At 42.6% G+C, this 19161-nt stretch overlaps 1 protein-coding gene across 4 annotated transcripts in view; it reads right to left on the reverse strand.

The window, feature by feature from the left end:
• Nucleotides 1-19161, reverse strand: part of PARP8 (poly(ADP-ribose) polymerase family member 8) — a 151353-nt gene that overhangs the window by 20026 nt on the left and 112166 nt on the right. For 3 of the 4 annotated variants that reach the window (XM_037145110.2, XM_053657203.1, XM_053657202.1), the window contains 7 exons: nt 18562-18687; nt 17583-18150; nt 15977-16027; nt 15776-15871; nt 7523-7615; nt 2657-2782; nt 1386-1451 (listed from right to left, as the gene is read on the reverse strand). In XM_037145110.2, the coding sequence (XP_037001005.2) occupies nt 1386-1451; nt 2657-2782; nt 7523-7615; nt 15776-15871; nt 15977-16027; nt 17583-18150; nt 18562-18687 (1126 nt within the window). The remainder of the gene's footprint in view (nt 1-1385; nt 1452-2656; nt 2783-7522; nt 7616-15775; nt 15872-15976; nt 16028-17582; nt 18151-18561; nt 18688-19161) is intronic. The other variant, XM_053657201.1, reaches the window with a different exon arrangement.

A 19161-nucleotide genomic window follows, 5' to 3' on the forward strand; every position in this document is an offset into this window, starting at 1 on the left:
TGGAAATGTGTTTTATTGTTGTCTTTTCCTTAACCAAATATAATAAATACCTGTTTGAAAAGATTCACAATACAAAAAGGTACAGGCATGGAAAACAACAGGAAAGGGATGTCAAAGAAGCAAATAAAGTAACTTGTGAAGTGAAGGCTCTTGGCACAGACTGTTTGTGAATGGATGAATATTTGACTACATGAATAGATTAAGCATCCACAGAATCAAGAATCAAAGTGGGGAATGTAAAACCGCACTTTTGAAACTCATCTTCAGACAGATTACAGACGACAGGAGGGGAGATGGGGGCAGTGGAACAAAAGCTCCATCTCTTCCCCAGAAAGGAACAGAATCTCCGACTCCCTCCCCGGAGAGAGGAAACAGCCCAGGGTAATAACAGTCCTCATCAGCCAGCGAGGGTCTCTGGGCAGAGCAAGACCTGACACCACCTTCTAGGCTGTGCGCTGCTTTAATTGGAAACCATTTGTTTCTATATAAAATGATGAGTTTCAGGCCCTTGCTAGGTAGCTGGGTTGGTTGGAGAACTGTCCGGTAAGTCAAGGTTGGGGGTTCAATCCCTGGTGAGGGCACACACAAGAATCAACCAGTGAAGGCACGAATAAGTAGAATGACAAATTGATCTTTCTCTCTCTAAAAATAAAATAAAATAATGAAATGAAATTTAAAAAAATGATGAATTTTAAACCTCTCTCCAAATCTTTGGCAGCGGAAAGGACCCGATAATTCAAGAGCATGTGGTTTGCCAAGTGCTGGACTATCTACAGCAGAGAGACGTCAGATTTTCGTGACGAACCCCGATCCGTGCTCATCAGACTCCTCCGTCAAAGCCTCTCTCCTGAAGGCCAAAAACACACACTCATACTCTTAGGAAGTCTGGTGTCTTCCTGAGTTTTTGAGATTCTATATCATAGCTAAAATATTTATGTACAACTTAAGTTTGATACAATATTTGAGTTTATTTTTAACATTGAAATGGTATTTTAAAATGATTACCACGAATTAAAATGGCCAGTTTAGGAGGACAGTGCCAGATTTAACTGTTGCCTTAAGAGAGCCCGACACACCTCCACGTACTCCAACTCTCACTTGAACTTGGGAGCAGACCATTATGACTGTGATGATGCTATTACCCCCAGGGTCACCCCGAAGTCAGCGGTAGCTTGCCAACACGCTGATGCCAGGTAATCAAACATCTTAGAACAATACCACTTTACCGTTTCTATGATTTTAGTTATATTCCCGTACAACAGAAAAGTCTGCATTTTGCTCCACGGCCCGTACGCCCGGGCATACTTTTTCCCTTTCGGACATTTTTCAAACGTGATTTTACTCAAGTAAAACAGGAATGTCCAGACCACAGACGCCGTACTTACTTGGGTCATTTCTCTGATGGAAGTAATGCTGTCCAGTGCCTTCATTACGCGGTCATAATTCTTCTTCTGTTTGAATTAAAAAATATATATATATATAAAGACTATTTTTACAAATCTGTACATCACTAAAGAAACATATTATTTCTGCACATGAATTTTCCCCGCGGTGTGCACACAGGGGAAGACCTTCATACGAGGGTTCAAGGACACAGGATGTGTAACGGAGCCAGAGGAAGACGAGGAAACAGTGCGGGCCCTCACGAGGCGCAGGAGTCATGACCGGCCTAGAGGGCAACAGACCACACACAGAAAGGGGGCCAGGGTCCCGACGCTGCCTTTCTCACTTAAAACTTAAGGCACGAAGAATAAAGCAAGCGCAAAATCCTGCCGGAGTACAGAAGTCCATTGTAGCTCTTATGATTTCATTGCCCTCTTATTTCCATTTAACTGGAACACCGTTAGCCCAAGGGGGTGACTGGCAGGTGCGTCAATAACGCCACACACTCAGCTGACCGTCTTTTTTGAGCCCAATGCGCAGGAAGTTCTTCCCAGGAAGACTTCCACGGTCACTGTTTCTAGAAAATGCTTTCAAGATGAATATTAATAGAACTTAAGGCAATTTTAGCTGTCGTGCCATTTGAAATTGTTATTTCAGAAGGATTCTGCCTAATAGCTGTTAATATTTATGAAACTGTTTTCTCAAGAAATGCCAGCTGGTGGACAATATGAACTGAATGGTCACTAACCTTCAAATAACTGGAGGGGTGATGGGAGGGACCAGGGACAGTGAGTGAGAAGCACAACAGAAAAAGGGAAATTTGTCCTATTTAGACATGATTCTTCTTATGAGTAGTTACGTAAACTAGAAGCTCAGAAAAACAGGTATGGAATTAAAATAACCATATTGACCATCATCACTGTCAACCAATTACTGCAGCTGTTCACCTGCCCGCCACGCAGACGGGATGGGCGAGACCGGAGTGTGAGAGGCCTGAATGGCCTAGTCTCACGAGGGTTCTGGAGGTGATTTCGAAGGCTGGAAGGACGGGGGAAGTAGCAGGGTGTGTGAAGGACAGAAGGTGGAAGCAGATGCGGTTTTCGTGCAAGAATCCCGTTCCCAAAGTGGATGCAGGGTCCAGGACAGTCGTGGGTGGGCTCGGTGGGACAGCGATGCCGCCAGAAAGGAAGAGCTGGCAGGACCGAATTCTCAGCTGTGGTTGGAGGAAGCGGGGTGGGGGTGGGGGGCAGACAGTTGCCAGGTGACTCCTTACCCTGGGGTTGAAGGCCAGCATCTGAGGGTCATTAGGGTCGACCACGGAGGGATACGGCTCGAAAATGACAACTTTTCTAGGCGATTCCAGTGCCGACCTGCACATGGAGACCAGCAGGTCCACCACCTTGAAAGGCACAAAGAGAGTTACCATGCTTCCCATTCCCTCCAGGACCTGGCCGCTGTTTCTCCGTCCTGAGGTAAAATTAATTAGGAAAGACTCGGGATTGGGACGAACCTCTCAAATCCACCCTTTGTGACTCCAGACCAAACCTGACCGTTAACTAAGGAATACATACTGCTTCCAATTACGCTCATCCTAATAACATCTCTTAGTCATGAATCCATGAGTTCTGTCCAGAAGGTATCCAGCCATGTACTATGAAAAATAGGGGCATTTATTGAAGAAGATACAAGATACAAAAAAAAAAAAATTGTACATAGGACAATGACGCCTCGGTCCCCTTTAAAGCAGCTACCAGGGGACCTCACACAGTTCTCCCAGTCACCATCATCAGCTGCCATGATGTAATTCCCTAAATCTTATCGACGGCCTGAAATCTGTTCCATTTCGAAGGTGATTGTAGTTTTGGGAAAAACCAGAAGTTGCAGGGCGCCAAATGTGGGCTACGAGGTGGCTGAGTCACCTGGGTGATCTGATGTTTCGCCAAGAAACTCTGCATGAGACGGGATGCATGAGTGGGTACATTGTCACGATGAAGCTGCCAGTCACCAGCTGCCCGCAGCTGCGGCCTGAGTCATCTGAATAGTGTCCGCGGACGAATGTTCTCAACGCAGATCCACTGCTTCATTCGCTCAGTCATTTCGAATATGATGGCCACACAGTCCACGTGTTCACTCAAGGGCATCTACTGCCCCCACCACCGGTGAGTACAGTGAAGTCCCCATTGTTCACACACGCACACTCCGGTCCACTCTCCTCGGCTGCCTGGTCACATCGATGTTGCACGAACCGTTCTCGTTATATTAACAATGGCTGGACTTTTCCCAGACAGACCTGGCACAGCACGTACTAACACCGACCTAGTGTCTATGACCAGACAAGGGACAAAAGAGACTGGTCCTTGCTCTCATGGAACTGACATTCCAATGAAGATTATGCATAATAAAAAAATCAGTTGAACAAACAGATGCTTAAATACAGTTACTGATCATGTTAAAGGCTATAAAAAATAAAGCAGCCATTGGAGATGAAGGCAGGGATGGTCGGCGCTTACATACAGTAACTTTCCATGGGGTAAACCGTCCACTTTGAAAAGCTAAAGATAACCGCTGACTGGGATTCCTTTAAGCCAAAATCACGTATTTCCCCACTCCCAGCATTTAAAACTAAAGACTCTGCCAGGATCTCCGTGCATAAGGCAAGTGCTGCAGCCAGCAAATTAGGCACCTTTCTTCTTAGGCTGAGTAAGAGAACTGAAGAGGCAGCTTGGAGAATGGCTAAGACACTCAGAATAGAAAGGATCATTAAATTCAAGCCGTGGGAACCACATCGGGCCACCTGATGGGTAAGAGTAAAAGGTCTCCAAGTCCACAGACCTCGTGCCTCCGGAGGACATAACATGTGATCCACCTGGTGGGGCAGGGACCCTCCCCCCCACCCAGTGGGTGTGGGCAGGAAGGGGCTCAGGGCGCTGGCCCATGAGGAAGGCAAGTCTAAGCAGATAAGAAAGGCACACAGGAGCCCCCAGAGCTACACAATGTATCTGCAAAGAGGGGAACATGTTTGTAGGCCAGTGGCCTTCAAATGTTTCTTTGATTGTGACTCCTTTTCTTTTGTTCAAAGAAAAGCTTGTTTGAGAGCCCAGTGCATAAAGAATAAACGGAGCAGTTCTGCAGGGTGCCACGTAAAATGCAGGAGTCGGCTCCTCCGGAGAGAGAATTCCCTTCTGTCTGGAAAAACAATCAGTGTCCATGTAATCTTCAGGGTCACAACCAGGCTACCGGGCCACCTGCTTTCAAGTTGCGAAAAGATTTCACTTTGGAGTAGAAACACTTAACTTCTCCGATTTCTGGGTACTGATGTCCAGAGTTGAATCGCTAACTTGATCTGACAAAGTATCTGTGCTTTGTAACAACCATTTTATGATCCAGAATAAATTTCTCTTTAAGAACCATTATTTTTAGAGATGTACCTTTAATAATAGAGAAAATGCACCTATTATTCTACCAACCTAGCCTACCATTGGCATGACATCAGTTTTCTGTCCATCCAACTACTTCCTATTTCTAGATTACAATTCATTCCTTCCCTCTTCAAATTGTTTGAGGGTCAGTTTACCTCCAGTAAAATGCACAACTGAACTGCACTACTTGAATAATTTGTTTTTATATAAGTATATATACACACATAAATACATACACACCTATACAGCAATGTAAATGCACTCATATGTCTATTTGCATACACAGCTGTGGAAAGTTTAATTATTTTCACGTAGCTATAAACAGTGCACATGAAAGTAGTGGGGTTTCTGAGCAATATTAGTTCCAGGGATAAAAAAACTTAAACATTTAAAAAAAGAAAGAAGAAAAAGAGCCACCAGGGTCAGACACATCTGAGAAGCCCTCTGAAGAGATGCTAGTCATTTTCCTTCTTTTACGGATTCTCATGGCCTTTAACTGACACGTGTGCACCTTGGGTGTAGGGCAATACCAAGTTTTATATTTGAAAATTATTTTAATCATTGTGTCATTTTTTTCCCTCATTGCATGGGATCAATGTTCTACTACTTATATTATTTTTCATTTATAACTCATGACTTCACAAATACTGTCCTTCAGATTTCATCACATTAGCTTAACTGGCAGAGAACCAGGTTAAGGGACTGGGCATAAACCGTGGCCCGGGCTACCTATGTTCATTGTGTACCCTCACCCAGTGGGACGCCTGCTTGTCACACAGGAGGCCTTGACTCGTGGGGAGAGCGACAATATAGCTGGCGCATGACCACTTTCCCCCTCCGTCACTGTGAATTGTACAAATGAGAGGTTGATACGATTTTTCGTGAAGCTATTTTCTCCTGTCTCTTTACCACCTACGGGTCCCTATTTGTGAGTTATGCATTCATTCATTTAATCCATTCATGGGTTACAGTGTCTTCCCAGTTCTCTCCATTTTTATGAGCATTTGTATAATTAGGTTTGTGGCCAAGAAACTTTTTCCTTTTTCTTTTTTTTAATTCTCACCAAAGAACGTGCTTATTGATTTTAGAGCAAGGGGAAGGGAAGAAGAGAGAAATGTCAATCTGTCTGTTCCCATATGTGCCTGGACCTGGGACCAAACCCGTAACCTAGGCGTGTGCCCTTCTGGGACCATTCGGTTTACAGGACGACCCTCCAGCCAGCTGAGTCGCAGCAGCCAGGGCAAACCCCTCCCATGTTCAGTTCTTAAACGTCCACCGTCTCTTCAACTGAAAGCTGTTCAGTGTGGCCCTGACCATCGTGGCTCAGTTGCTTGTGCATCATCTCGCAAAGCAAAATGCCTGTTCGATTCCCGGTCCGGGCATGTGCCTGGGTTGCAGGCTCAGTCCCCAGTCTGGGCACATGTGCAACTGATGGGGGTTTCTCTCCTTCTCTCCCTCCCCCGGTCTCTAAACAATAAACAAACAAACGAACAAATACATAAAAGCTTTAAAAATGATGATGTACGGACTCCCAGCTGTCGTTCTCTTCCTTTATGGTTTATCACTTAATAAATGCATACACTGAAGTGCCGCCTGATTGGTAGACGATATTTTTAAATAATCTTCAAGCCGTGTGGAATTTACACACAGCCCAAAGTCAAAAGCTAAACTGTTTTCCCAAGGCTGCAGGTCGCTCCTTCCAGGGCACTCACTGAGTCGTCTGCACTTTACCGCTTCCTGAGCCACCTCCTGCAACACGTATTGAGTCCGTTTATAACTGTGCTTTGTGGATAATCTGCACTTTAGTTCCTGCCACGACCGTATTTTGTTGGTGCACTCTAGGCCTGCATGGCATGTATGTGGGTGGTCTAGCCTCCTTTAATTAACTTTTCTTTCCTTCCGTTTTTCTCCTTTTCCTTCTGATTTATTAGTAATTTAGGCTCCATAAATTAAAAAGAAAGCAACTGAAATGTTGATGGAACTGCATGAAGTAATGCATTTTGGCATCTTTATAATCCAGTTTTTCCTTTCCAGAGTCGTGAAATGCTTCTCTACCTCCAAATTGTTTTTTTTAATATTTTTCTTCTATCATAAACACCGCTACTGCAAAACTGAATGCTCGCTCCCTTTTTATAAAATGCTCTGCCCAGTATCTTTTCATGTAAGTTTTAAAAATACATTGGCTTCCATTTTATGGCATTATAAACTTACAAATAAGCCTTATTTTTTTAAAGATTTTATTTATTTTTAGAGAAAGGGGAAAGGAAGGAGAAAGAGGAGAGAAACAGCGAGTGGTTGCCTCTTTTGCGCCCCCTACTGGAGACCTGGCCTGCAACACAGGCATGTGAGCTGATCGAGAATCAAACCAGCGACCCTTTGGTTCATAGGCTGGCATTCAATCCACTAAGCCACACTAGCCAGGGCTATAAATAAATCTTAAATAATACAACGTACAGGGCTTCAATATCCCAACTTCATCATGTAAGATACTTCCCACCCAGTAGAAAGCTGGTCTAGTTTCTTCCACAGCAACTGCAAAATGACAAAACACGCAGACAATAAAGACAGCAAAATTCAGCTTATACCTAAGATATACCAATCTCCAGTTTGCTTTAGAAATGCACTCTCACACATGTGCCCAAACACAGAGTGGAAGTGACTACTGCATCAGAATACAACGGTCCAATGAAACTGAGGACGGACTGGCGTCCGGGCAGTACCTGAGCCCCCGTTGCTATCTCATCGGCGGCCTCGTTCATCACCCCCAGCGTCTGGAAGGCGAACACGCACAGCTCACGCTCACACACGGTGGGCTGCAGAAGAAGGAGGGATCGGTTACGACCTTGCATTCATTCCATCTCCCAGCTCCTCAATCAAAGTCATGACATCACACTAACAAAGGGAAAAGACAAGGTTTTAGAATGTTAGAAGGAGAGGAATCCTACCACTTTGATGAAAATTTCTGTATTTAGGTCACAACCAGTAAATAAATATTTCCTGAGATAAAGTCACAAATGGGAGTGAGAAATCCACTGTTGTAGGCTCTTGCTGTAGGAACTATTCAGCAATACATAAAAATATCCTTAAACTGAAAAATCCATCTCTCCTGTTAATATACATTTGCACATGAGATATATATATTTTAAAAAGCAGACACTTAAGCTGGTGACACAACAAAAAATGAGGTTAAGCCTCACATCTGTGTAAAACAAATAAACAAAGGAGAATTCCACCATTCCCTGAGTGATTTTCTTTGGAAGCAAGCGGCATGCTTCTGCTTCCCTGCTCCTGAAAGATTGGTTTTGCTGCAAAGACTTTTGACTTCAGTCACCTCCTGGCGTCCACAGCACTGAAAGATACACTGGCAATTGCTCTGCAAGAGCTCTCGCTCATCTTTCAAATCTAGCACAGTGTCATCGGTGTGGTTTATCCTATCTGCAGAGTTACAATGCATTAGGTAGCTGATGAAGCTGAACACAAGGCGATCTGCGAAGCCCCACACAGTGCACAGAGGAGGCACGGCCCGTGCCCGCCTATTTCAGGACGGCTGGTCTGCAGCTCAGCCTGCGGGGAAGCGGGGCCGTTGGGAACATCCTTTGTGTTGAGAATGGGTTCCTACGGTGGCTTTGTGGACATAAAGCATGACCGATCTCAAAGGTTTCTGGCTGATGGTCCCTTCAGAGAGAGAATTTTAGGGGAAAGATAAAAGAAATGATATATCTCCTTCTCAGCCTGAAATGTGCAGTCTGAGTCCATTTCAGGAACATCAGGAAAAGCTGCCTACGGGAGGAAATCAATCAGAAAAAGTTCTTCATCTTTCTAGGTTCAAGCAACACACGCTACCCTACATATCCGGATCTACTCAGAGCAGGCTGCAATTTCTATTGCTTTTATTTGAGTGTTTAACTCATTCTTAATCGTCTGTTGTGTGTGTGCATGTATCTAAGTGCTGACGTGTTCAACCCTCAATTTCCCCCACTAACACTGGCTTGTTTCTTTTGTTTTGGTTCACCTTCTGGAAGCATGGTGTGGTCTGAAACAATAAAAGCAATCATTTGTGGTGCGTTTACCACAGTGCCAAACACCAATGTTGCTGTTTGAGTACAGTGAAACTGTTTGCAAATGGGAGTCCAGGGAGATGACGAACTCCGGACATCGCCCAGGGCTCAGGAAATAAATTCATGCCTCACTTACCCAAAGGTCACTGAGGAAGTAAAGAGACACAGAAGGCACTTTATTTTTAATACCCTTGCCAAGTGACCACACACTTCTTATGACTAAAATCCATCAAGCCCAAAGCCTTGATAAGTGCATATGAATAATGATTGGTTTTTATATTTTTATTTGAACCTTGGACAATCAACCACACTTTGTGATTGTTCAAATAGGGTGTGTGTATGTGTGTGTGCATGCAACAAAAGAAGCTACCATTCTGGTATCAAGTTGTTGCCTTAAACAATGACAATGAAATAAAATAACCTGCTACCCTAGATTGGAAGGTCATTTTTTAGAAATATAAATCAGTCCATTTTGAGATCAATATTTGCAAACTGGTTTTTGTAGACTCCTTCCCTCCCCCCCCTCCCCCCCCTCCAGGTTTAGCCACATTTTGGGAGAAGTTCAAGTGTCAACTCAAGAAGAAACCCTGAAAGCAAGCTCTCGAATCCCACACATAACTGAGGTGGTCTCATCATTCACAGAAAGTACATGTTACTCAAAGAGTAGACCCCAAATCAACCTTCCTTCATGGAGTAAGTAGTTACATTCTTGATTAGCATTCTCACGCCTTGAGCCGACGCCCAGCTAATCCCTTACCTGACACAAATTCTGCTATTACTATATTATTGACACAGAAAGTGTAGCATCAATTCAAAAGAGAACACAGTAATTTAATAGCTATTACTGGATGAGTGAAATGATGTGTTTTATTATACAATCATTTATGTGTGCTTAAATATAACCAAGTGTGTACAGTACTTACTAAATCATTTTTTTTTAAACTTTTGAAATTGATTGATCAAAGGAAGGGAGAGAGAAACGAGGAACATCGATTTGTTGTTCCACTTATCTATGCATTCATGGGTTGATTCCTGTCTGTGCTCCAGCGGAGATCGAACTCGCAACCTTGGGGAATCCGGGACAACACCATAACCAACAGAACTACCCAGCCAGGGCCACTACTTCATTTTTGCTTTTACAGTAATTGGTTTCAATTTATAAAATACTACCTATTCTTTTATTTTAAATTTTTAACTTATTTATTTATTTATCTTTAGAGGGGAAGGGAAGGAGAGAGGGAGAGAAATATCAATGTGTGGTTGGTTGCCTCTCATGTGTCCCCTGCTGGGAACTGGCCTGCAACCCAGGCATGTGCCCTGACTGGGAATCGAACCACAATCGTGTGGTTTGCAGGCCCAAACTCAATCCACTGAGCTACTCCAGCCAGGGCAATACTACCCATTCTTAATGCAATATTATTATATTGCTTTCGAACATTAGGCCCCAATAATTTAAACTGCAAAACCAAGGCAAGTGCTGCTTACCATTCCATATCACATTTGCAAGTTAATATTCATTATGCACCATTTAAAAGCATGGGTTACTTTTTATATCCCTAAGATGAAATTTATCTTAGAAGTTTTAATCTAAGCTGAATACATTTTTAATTTTATTTCAATGAAATCAACTTAGCATGGTGTAGGCGAGTACTTTTCAAACCTTTTGCCAATCTCTTTGTTCAAACAAAGTACTATATGCAAACCCGACATAAAACACAAATAAAAGTTTTTTGTGTCATTATCCAGGAGGAGCATGTGCATCTGGCTCAGTTTTCCTATGAGCAGAACAGGGATAAATACCACGTCCTGCTCTCCAGGCTGACAAGAGGACCAACCAAGAAAGAGAATCAAGTGAGGTGAGGTTTATAAAAACTTCTTGAGGTAGAGAGCTGTTTAAATATTAACAATATTAGATAACCTAGATTAGCTGCCTCTCCTTGTTTTCCCCCAATGTATACACAAAAATAAGTGCTTAATAAAAACTTGTACTGAAGCATATTATGTCGTATTTTTATTTTCAGTTTCTTTTATCGGAATTCTTAATTCATTGCTAAAATCTTTCTTCCTAAAAAAGAAACACAAAACCTGCAAGCCTTTGATTCTCTGTACTTCTGGTTTTATAATCAATGGTTTGGGTTCCTCTCATGTTTTGGGGGAGAGACACACTTGGTGCAGAAAAAGATTTACTGCACATTAAGACAGACAAGAACCCCAAAGAGACCAACACAGGTGCACAGGAAGATACGATAAGGCCGGACTACACCCCAACACAGGGTGACCCCAACTGTCTCCTACAACCAGAGTTACCGTTTGACCATTAAAACCAGTTTCTACTCAATTTGGATGTAAAAGGAAATCCCATTTTTGAACTAAAAGCTTCTTGGTGTAACTGTTGTTTCGCTTAGCCTGTATCTCAGGCCTTAAAGTCCTAACTTTCAGGCACGGACAAACAGGACCGAACAGGACATGCTTTTTCATCCATTCTTCAAAAGCCAGACCCGAACAGAGGAAGGCCTGGCTCTTTTTCTCTTGGGAAGTAAAACAGGACAAATCCAGGTTCACACACATGCTCAGTTTCTCACAAATTTTCATGGAAATGCTTTCAACTATGACCAAATTACAACTGAGTATTACTAATTTCAGTCTGAAAAGGACTGAATAGTGATGAATATTTGTCTAAGGTTGAGTCAGGCTGGATACTCAAAAGTGCAGGTTCTCAGGTTTCCCAGCTGACTTTGCTGCGGTCGGACCGGGCGATGTTCTCCAGTGGTGAGAACAGACTCCCAGACTGATGGACCCTCTCGGAGCAAGTCACCTGGGCCACTTTTGCACGGCCAGAGGAGTGAACGAGGTCGTAATTCTTACATTACAAGCCGATGTGGGTAACGGGAAAGTCTATTAACCAAAGACACAGAGAATGATCGCCAAGTATCAATGGCGAGCTTCCCACTTTGTAGAAACACTATCTACACAACCGTGTGGCTTTCTCCTGTGCAGCACAGCAGCTGAGGGACAGGGATGGAAGGAGATGACAACCACACTAACGCACGGACAGAGTGCCCAGGTGGGTGTGACAAAAACACAAGGGCGTGAGGGACGCGGAGGCTGGGAAGACCGAGTTCTGTCAATGCAGCCTTTCCTGCTGTGCAAATCCCCTGAAGAAGAGTCAGTGTGTAATGAGCATCTCTAAACAGTTGTTGCATTAACACTAGCTGGCTCCAAAATGCAGAGGACCCATGACTCGGTGTGGGTGTGGTTTTCCTGATAAAGATCCAAACTTCGCAGCCCCACTGGAAAGCTGGGCATCTCTGAGTATCCTCTGGATGTTGGTGGGAGTTTCATGCAGATTGGAGTGTTATATGTCAGAACTCAAACCTGGGAGCGACATTCACACAGCAACTTTGTAAACAAAAGAGAAAGTTGGAGCTTTCTGCTATATCTAAAGCAGTATTTCAGTTCCCCACATAGCAGGCACCGCGGCAGGCTCACCCAGTACTAAGCCAAGCGGCACAAGAGCTGACGCAGATGAAAACTTTAGGGATATTTTGGGGGAAAAAAAGAGCTTAGGTCATATTGAAATAACAGACTTGGAGAAAAGAGAAAAAAATAAGAGAGAGAGAATTGTGAAACAGAAAGATCTCACAAAGGTAGTAACATTGGATTCTCTGGAGACCCTGCAGCTTTATCTGACTTGTTTAATCACCAACTGGGTTATAAATTATCCCCCTTGTATCTCTGGGATTTGTGGGTTTGTTACGTGACATATGGACTGAATAAATATGGTCAATGACTGACATTGACCATTATCTCATAAGAAATTATATTTCCAGTCATTTTTATGCATCACTATTAACATCACACTGAAACAGACTGCAGCAGATCTAAGCAAGGGAAAGAAAAACCGAAGGAGCTGATTTAGGTGAAACTTCTAACAGGATCAAAGGCACACTCTGTTTATTCTCTCTTCCTTGGAACATGAAATGCTTCTTTGGTTTTCATTTCCTGATCTGATGTCCTCTGTCACTTACCTACTATTTATGGAATCAAAGTAATTTTTCTGATTTCCTTAGGTATTAGTCTGAACTATAGCAACATAAAAACCAACGAATAGTCATATTTATTTAGAAAAATCTTGTTTTCTCTCTTGTTTACAAACATGCTTCTACTTCCAAAACAGCCAATTTCATTGGTTCAGAATTCTATAAAGTAAAACGAAACTTGATCTAAGGGACAGAGAATACCGATAGCAACTGTGAGATTTCTGTCACTTCCTACAGGAAAGAACTGCCAGTAATTAAACCACAAAGAGTGAAACCTAATGATGTGTGCAGGAAATGTCCAGATGCAGAAGAAGCCAACTTAAGTACAGGAGTCAAGAGTCCCTCCATGACTAAGAACCACGGCCTCAGGGCCATTCCTCCGGAGTTCAAATCGGGTCTCCATCACCTAAGAGCAGAGTGACTCTGAGTGAGTAACCGTTTCTCTCATCTGTAAGGCAGAGAGAATAGTGATACCACCCACCTCACAGGGTTACTATGAGGATTAAATCAGAGGATCCATGTGAAGCACTTTGAACATGGGGCCACATAAATAGCTCTCAAAGATGTGCTTGCCATTAATAACAACAGTATTATTTCCTGCAGTGGAAATGGCATTGCTGTGGACCCAGCTAAACAGGTCAAGGTTAACGGACAGGCACCCACAAATAAAAATGCACCTCCTTCAGGGATAAATTGAAACAATCGAAGGATGTTCTCTATTTACTAACTATACATTATCACGCCCAAATAAAAATAATTTATGCAGATATATAATAAATGAATGCTGACTTAGTTAAATTTGGGTTTCAGAATTGCAATATAAGTCTTTGACAGAAAAGCTGACTGGCAAAAAAACTGCACAGGAATAGCAAGAAAAACATTTTATATACGTTTCCTATAAAAAATAAAATGAAACAAATACATCATAAAATCTGACAATTGTGTTTGGAGATGGCTATTATATATGATTTCTAAAGGATAAATCTTGAAATACAATGACTTAAACATTAAGATATAAACTATAAAACTCTTAGGAAGAAATACTTGCTATAAATCTTCGAGATCTTGAATTATTCAACAGTTCAACTGATAAACTTGGACTCCATCAAAATTAAAACCTTCGTGTGTCACAGGAGAACAACACAACAGAGTATACAGATGTCGCATAATAAAGCTGCACACCTGAAATTTCTGTTATTAACTGATGTTGCCACAATAAAATAAAAATTAAAAAGGAAAACCCAGTACACTTGAGCCTAATCTAGAATACTGAATGTCAACAGTAAGTGAAAAAAGCCCACAGAAAAAAGAAAATTTTTGCAAACCATATATTTAATAAGAATATTCAGAATATAGACATATACATGTATATGAAAAACATAAAAACTCTCATCAACAACAACAATGAGCCCGAAAACGGGGAGAGCATTTGAACAGGCATTTCTCTGTAGAAGATGAACAACTAGCCAACAGGCACATGAAAAAGATGCTCATAGTCATGAGTCATTAGGAAAATGCAGAACAAAATCACAGTGAGCTACGATTTCACACTATGATGACTGTAAGTAAAAATATATGTCTATTGGTGAAGGCATGGAGAAACTAGAACCACCAGACACCTTTGGCAGGAAGATTAAAAGGTCCAAAGAGTTTGGTAGTTCCTCAGAACTTTAAACAGAGTCTGTCCCAGGAATCCCACGGATCAAGGAGTGGATAAACAAATGTCATGTGCCCGTGTAATGTGACATCATTCCGCCACGGAGGGAATAAAGTACAGATCCATGCTGCATGGATGAACCCTGAAAACATTAAAGGGAGAGAAGCCCAAAATAAAAGGCCACATAATGTATGATTCTATTTATATGAAACATCCAGAATAGGCAAATTCATAAAGACAAAGTAGATTACTGGTTGCCGGGGACGAGCGGAAGGGAAAACTGGGAGTCACCGTTAACAGGCACAGAGGTTCTTGGGCAACGGACATGTTCTGGAATTGGTGGTAATGGTTTCAGTATAAGTCAGTATTGAATTATACTGAAATCCAATAAATAGTACACATTAAAATAGTAAATAATGCCAGAGGCGGGGAGGAGGCTCAGGAGGGAAAGAAGCGGGAGAGTCAAGGCAAGGAAGGGACATGTATAAAGGACTCATGGCCAAGGACAACATGGGGGGAGGACTGAACGTGGAAGGTGGGGGCTGGGCAGGACAGGGGAGAGTAATGGGAGGAAAAGAGGGGCAACTCTAACTGAACAACAATGAAAAATAAATAAAATAAAATAGTAAATAATGTCATATAAACTTTATCTCAATAAAAAATGGCAAAGCTTGAAATTCGATAATTCTCCCCCAAATGCACATGGACTTCATCTCTATACTCCCTCAATCATACCCTGAATATACGTATCAGTGAGTTAGCATTTTTGAAATCTTTATTCTGATTTTCCGCATGCTACTATATACCTCTCTGATGAATAAAGATACCCTCTCCTTGCATTTAGCATCTTAAATTATTTGAAGAAAAACCGTGCACAAGTTTCCATATATAGCCCTGGACATTTACATCTATCTCCGTCCATACGACACAGACGATCTATGATATACGAGTAGGTGGATCCAGAGACAGGCAGATAAAGGGACACGGAGAGAGGACACACAGGCTACATCATAGAAAATACGATGAGAAATATCTCCTCATTATAGCACTACTTGTTCTTGCTTGGATTCCTTCAGGAACAGTGATTCACTGGTCAAAATTATACCACACTGGGTTATTAAATAATTTGCTCGACAGAAAGCATTTACTGCACATGCAGTTACTCACTCATTTTCATAGCTCAACCCTCTTCACTGACACCCCGCCTCAAGAACTCACTCTCAGCATGGGGCCGTTCTGAAACACGTGGCGCTCATCACAGACCACGCAGTACTCGTTCAGCACGGGGATCCGCTGCTCAGCAAACTCAATGGTCTGGATCGCACAACACGGAGAAATAATTAGGGCAAGGTCACACACGGTCTGAAAACCCACTGAAAGCTAAAATATTTCTACAATGGTTGGAATCTTCGCTCCTACCTGCACCAGGAAGCCACGATCTCGTACTGGAATGCATTTGGCACCATTGGGCTATAAAAAGCAAAGTAAAAAAAAAAAGTAAATTTTAAAATGAGGAAGTATGTAAATGACAGCCTGTGACTTTGTGCAACTGTGAATATAGATGTGATCTTTCTAGGATCACCTGTAACAGGAATTCAGTCACTGATAGGACATCAGGATTGAAGAGTTTCTGTATTGTAATTCACATTCTGACATTACTACTGCAATCTTTTTCTACATAAATGAATATTCTTCATTTCTGATCTTTTAGTAAAAGTGATTGGCATCTTTACATGGTCACAAAAAAAACTTACTTCCTCTATTACTCATTGTCAAAGGCTCCCACCTCCTCCTTTAGAATATTTCGAACTCATTTACAGTCAGGTAGAATTAATCCTTTAAAGGCATTGGTCGGGGACTAAAAAGAGTACAACTCCAAACTATGATATTATGCTTAAGCTTAACCACACGAGAGAACAGTGAGACATTTTCCTTTATAGAATATGAGATTATTTATCGTAGGTATAACTAACGTGGGAAACTTTCTACTATAGAACTCTTTGACATTAATTTCTGTATGTTTTTAATACCAGTTTTAGTAAGAAATGGGTTCTAAGGATGTCCACCTAACATTACCAATCTATTCAAATACATTTTCTTAACACAGATATAATGTAGTCAAATTAACAATGTAACTATAGAAATAAATGTATATGAGAAATACAACTTCCTCAACATAATCTCTTTTTGCAGTTTCATCATTGCTACGTGTATCCATATGAACATTTAAGAGCTAAATATGGCCTTCCCAGCACAGATACCCCCCCCACTTAGCAAAAGCAAATACTGTATCAGCTATGTCATGTGAATTATACACATAAGATAGGTCTATTTCCTTACCTGAAACTGACTATAACGCAGACCGCGTTGGAGGCACATTTTGTGTAAAACTGACTTCCAATACCACCCAAGTTCTTAAGTTTTAATACGGTCACTTCTCAGACCTCTCTCCCCACCCTCAAACCAGCTTTAGGATCAAGTCACTGGGTTTATAGCCACCAAGAGCAGCTTCAAGTGAGGCAAAGAGAATTCAGCTGTACATGTGGCTTCTCTGTACAAGTAATGGTGTTCATGGGCCAAGAAAGTTTCCTCTTAGACATAACAGAAAGGACATCACTCTTAACTGAATTATTAGACAAACCTTATCCTCCACTACTTATGTGAGAAAACTAGAGATCAGATAAACCTACTTCAGCAAACATTAAAATTTTAGCTTGCTTACAAAGATTGGCTCTATGAATCCAACTGGCATCTTTCCACTTGTAGTAGCACTCATTACCATTTGGACTCGACCTCAAATCAATAACCACATTTATATATATATTTTCCAGAACCGAAACTCACATTCCAGTACCATGTCAAACGTCTGGTATGCAAAGTAACATTTACAACAACCAGTACATTTTCAAAAACAAACAAAATCTTGCTTCTTTCCTCTACCAGATCTCTACCAATCTCTAGAAAGCCTCTCCCGCTGCATCTCAGCCTAAGGTGGAAGAACTCGAGAGGAAAAACGTTTACGCACAGCGGGCTGGGAAGAGGAGGATGAAGACGGGGTCAAGATACCAATAAGCCCTGAGGTGAGCGAGAGCCTCCGGCCCTCGGCGGCGGGCTCCGGGCCGAGCTCGGACTTGGACGACTTGGGGGCGCTGGCGGAGGGCTTGCCGAGCAACTTGTGGTTTTTGAGCCCGTACAGTTCGTCCATGCGCAGGTGGCTGGAGTAAGACCTGCTCAACAGTTTGTGGGGCTTCAAGGTGGTGCCGTGCTCACAGCGCGGGTCCCCGGAGCAGGACCGAGTCAGCAGTTTGTGCGGCTTCAGGGCCAGGCCGTCCTCCTGCTTGGCGGCCACGGGGCAGGGCCGGGCCAGCAGCTTGTGCGGCTTGAGGGTGGGCGCGGCCTGCTCCGCCCTGGGGTCACTGGACAGGGAGCGGCCGAAGCTCCGGTGCTGCGACTTGGAGACGCATGCGTCCTCCGTCTTGACGGTGCTGGAACAAGTCCTCCGCAGCAGCTTATGCGTTTTGGAGATGCCGTCTTGGTCGGGTTTCAGCTTGGATTTGCTTTTCCCGCAACCGGGGGGAGGGTAACTTGGCGACCTTCAAAACGGAACAACGATTAGCACAGGGCCAAGCAGGAGGAGAACTCAGCTGCGCACCAACGCCACCGCGTGGTCAGCCTACCCAGCTACAACGGAAATCTAAAGTGTGTGCAGACTGGTCACGGGAGCTGAAATGCACTTCTCCTGAAAAGCAAAAAAAGATTATCAGGTTTTTCCCTCCTACTTACTCCAGCATCCTTTATGGAACTAATTTAAGTAGAGAAAATTGTGATGAGAGGGCAAAAATGTATCGGAGTAAGCCTAAGAAAGCAGTTTTTGATGAAGTGCATGTATCTTACTGCCTCTTCTGATGCAGGAGTAAAGGGCAGGCTGCTTCGAACTGAGTGACGGTGGAATCGCATGCGCGGGACAATTAGTAATAACGCAGGGCGAGGCATCTGTCACCCACCTGCGCAAGGTAGAAAACAAATGCAGGGGGGACTTGGCTTTCTTCTCCGACAGCTTCTTGCTGTGCAGGCAACTGGATTTCTCTTTGCTCTGTTTCCACTGCTGCGTGACGAACGTCTGCATGATCCTGTCAACCCAAAGGGAGACTATGAGCACAAGCCCGGGGAAACTTAGTATCATCGAACTGTGCTGTTTATTATGCAGAGACCGCTTTCAGGGAAGGGAAACAAACCAGCTATTAGAGTCTCGATGCTTCTGCAGGCAAAAAAGCATCATGCAGAAACTTTTTATGGCTTTATGAATTATTAACACATTATCACAATCTAGTTAAAGTATTAATGACAGAAGAATTGGTAAAAGAAAGATATAAACGGATTTCTAAAGATTCTAAAGTGACAGTCTAGAGTCAATGCATTGGACGGAAGTGGCAAAATAAAATCTGAACTATTTTGTTGGTGCCAGGAACACAGTTTGAAAAATTCCTGTTAATAATGACAATTTTATTTATTAAGATACAAGCAATGTCAATTTCTTTTTACTCAGTTTGCATGTTTTTCTTCGTAAGAAGTGCAACAGAATAAAAACCGTAATTTTAAGTAAA

Source organism: Artibeus jamaicensis, unplaced genomic scaffold (assembly GCF_021234435.1).
Source record: "Artibeus jamaicensis isolate MK-2021 breed Jamaican fruit bat unplaced genomic scaffold, CSHL_Jam_final scaffold_369, whole genome shotgun sequence".
NCBI classification, from domain to species: domain Eukaryota; kingdom Metazoa; phylum Chordata; class Mammalia; order Chiroptera; family Phyllostomidae; genus Artibeus; species Artibeus jamaicensis.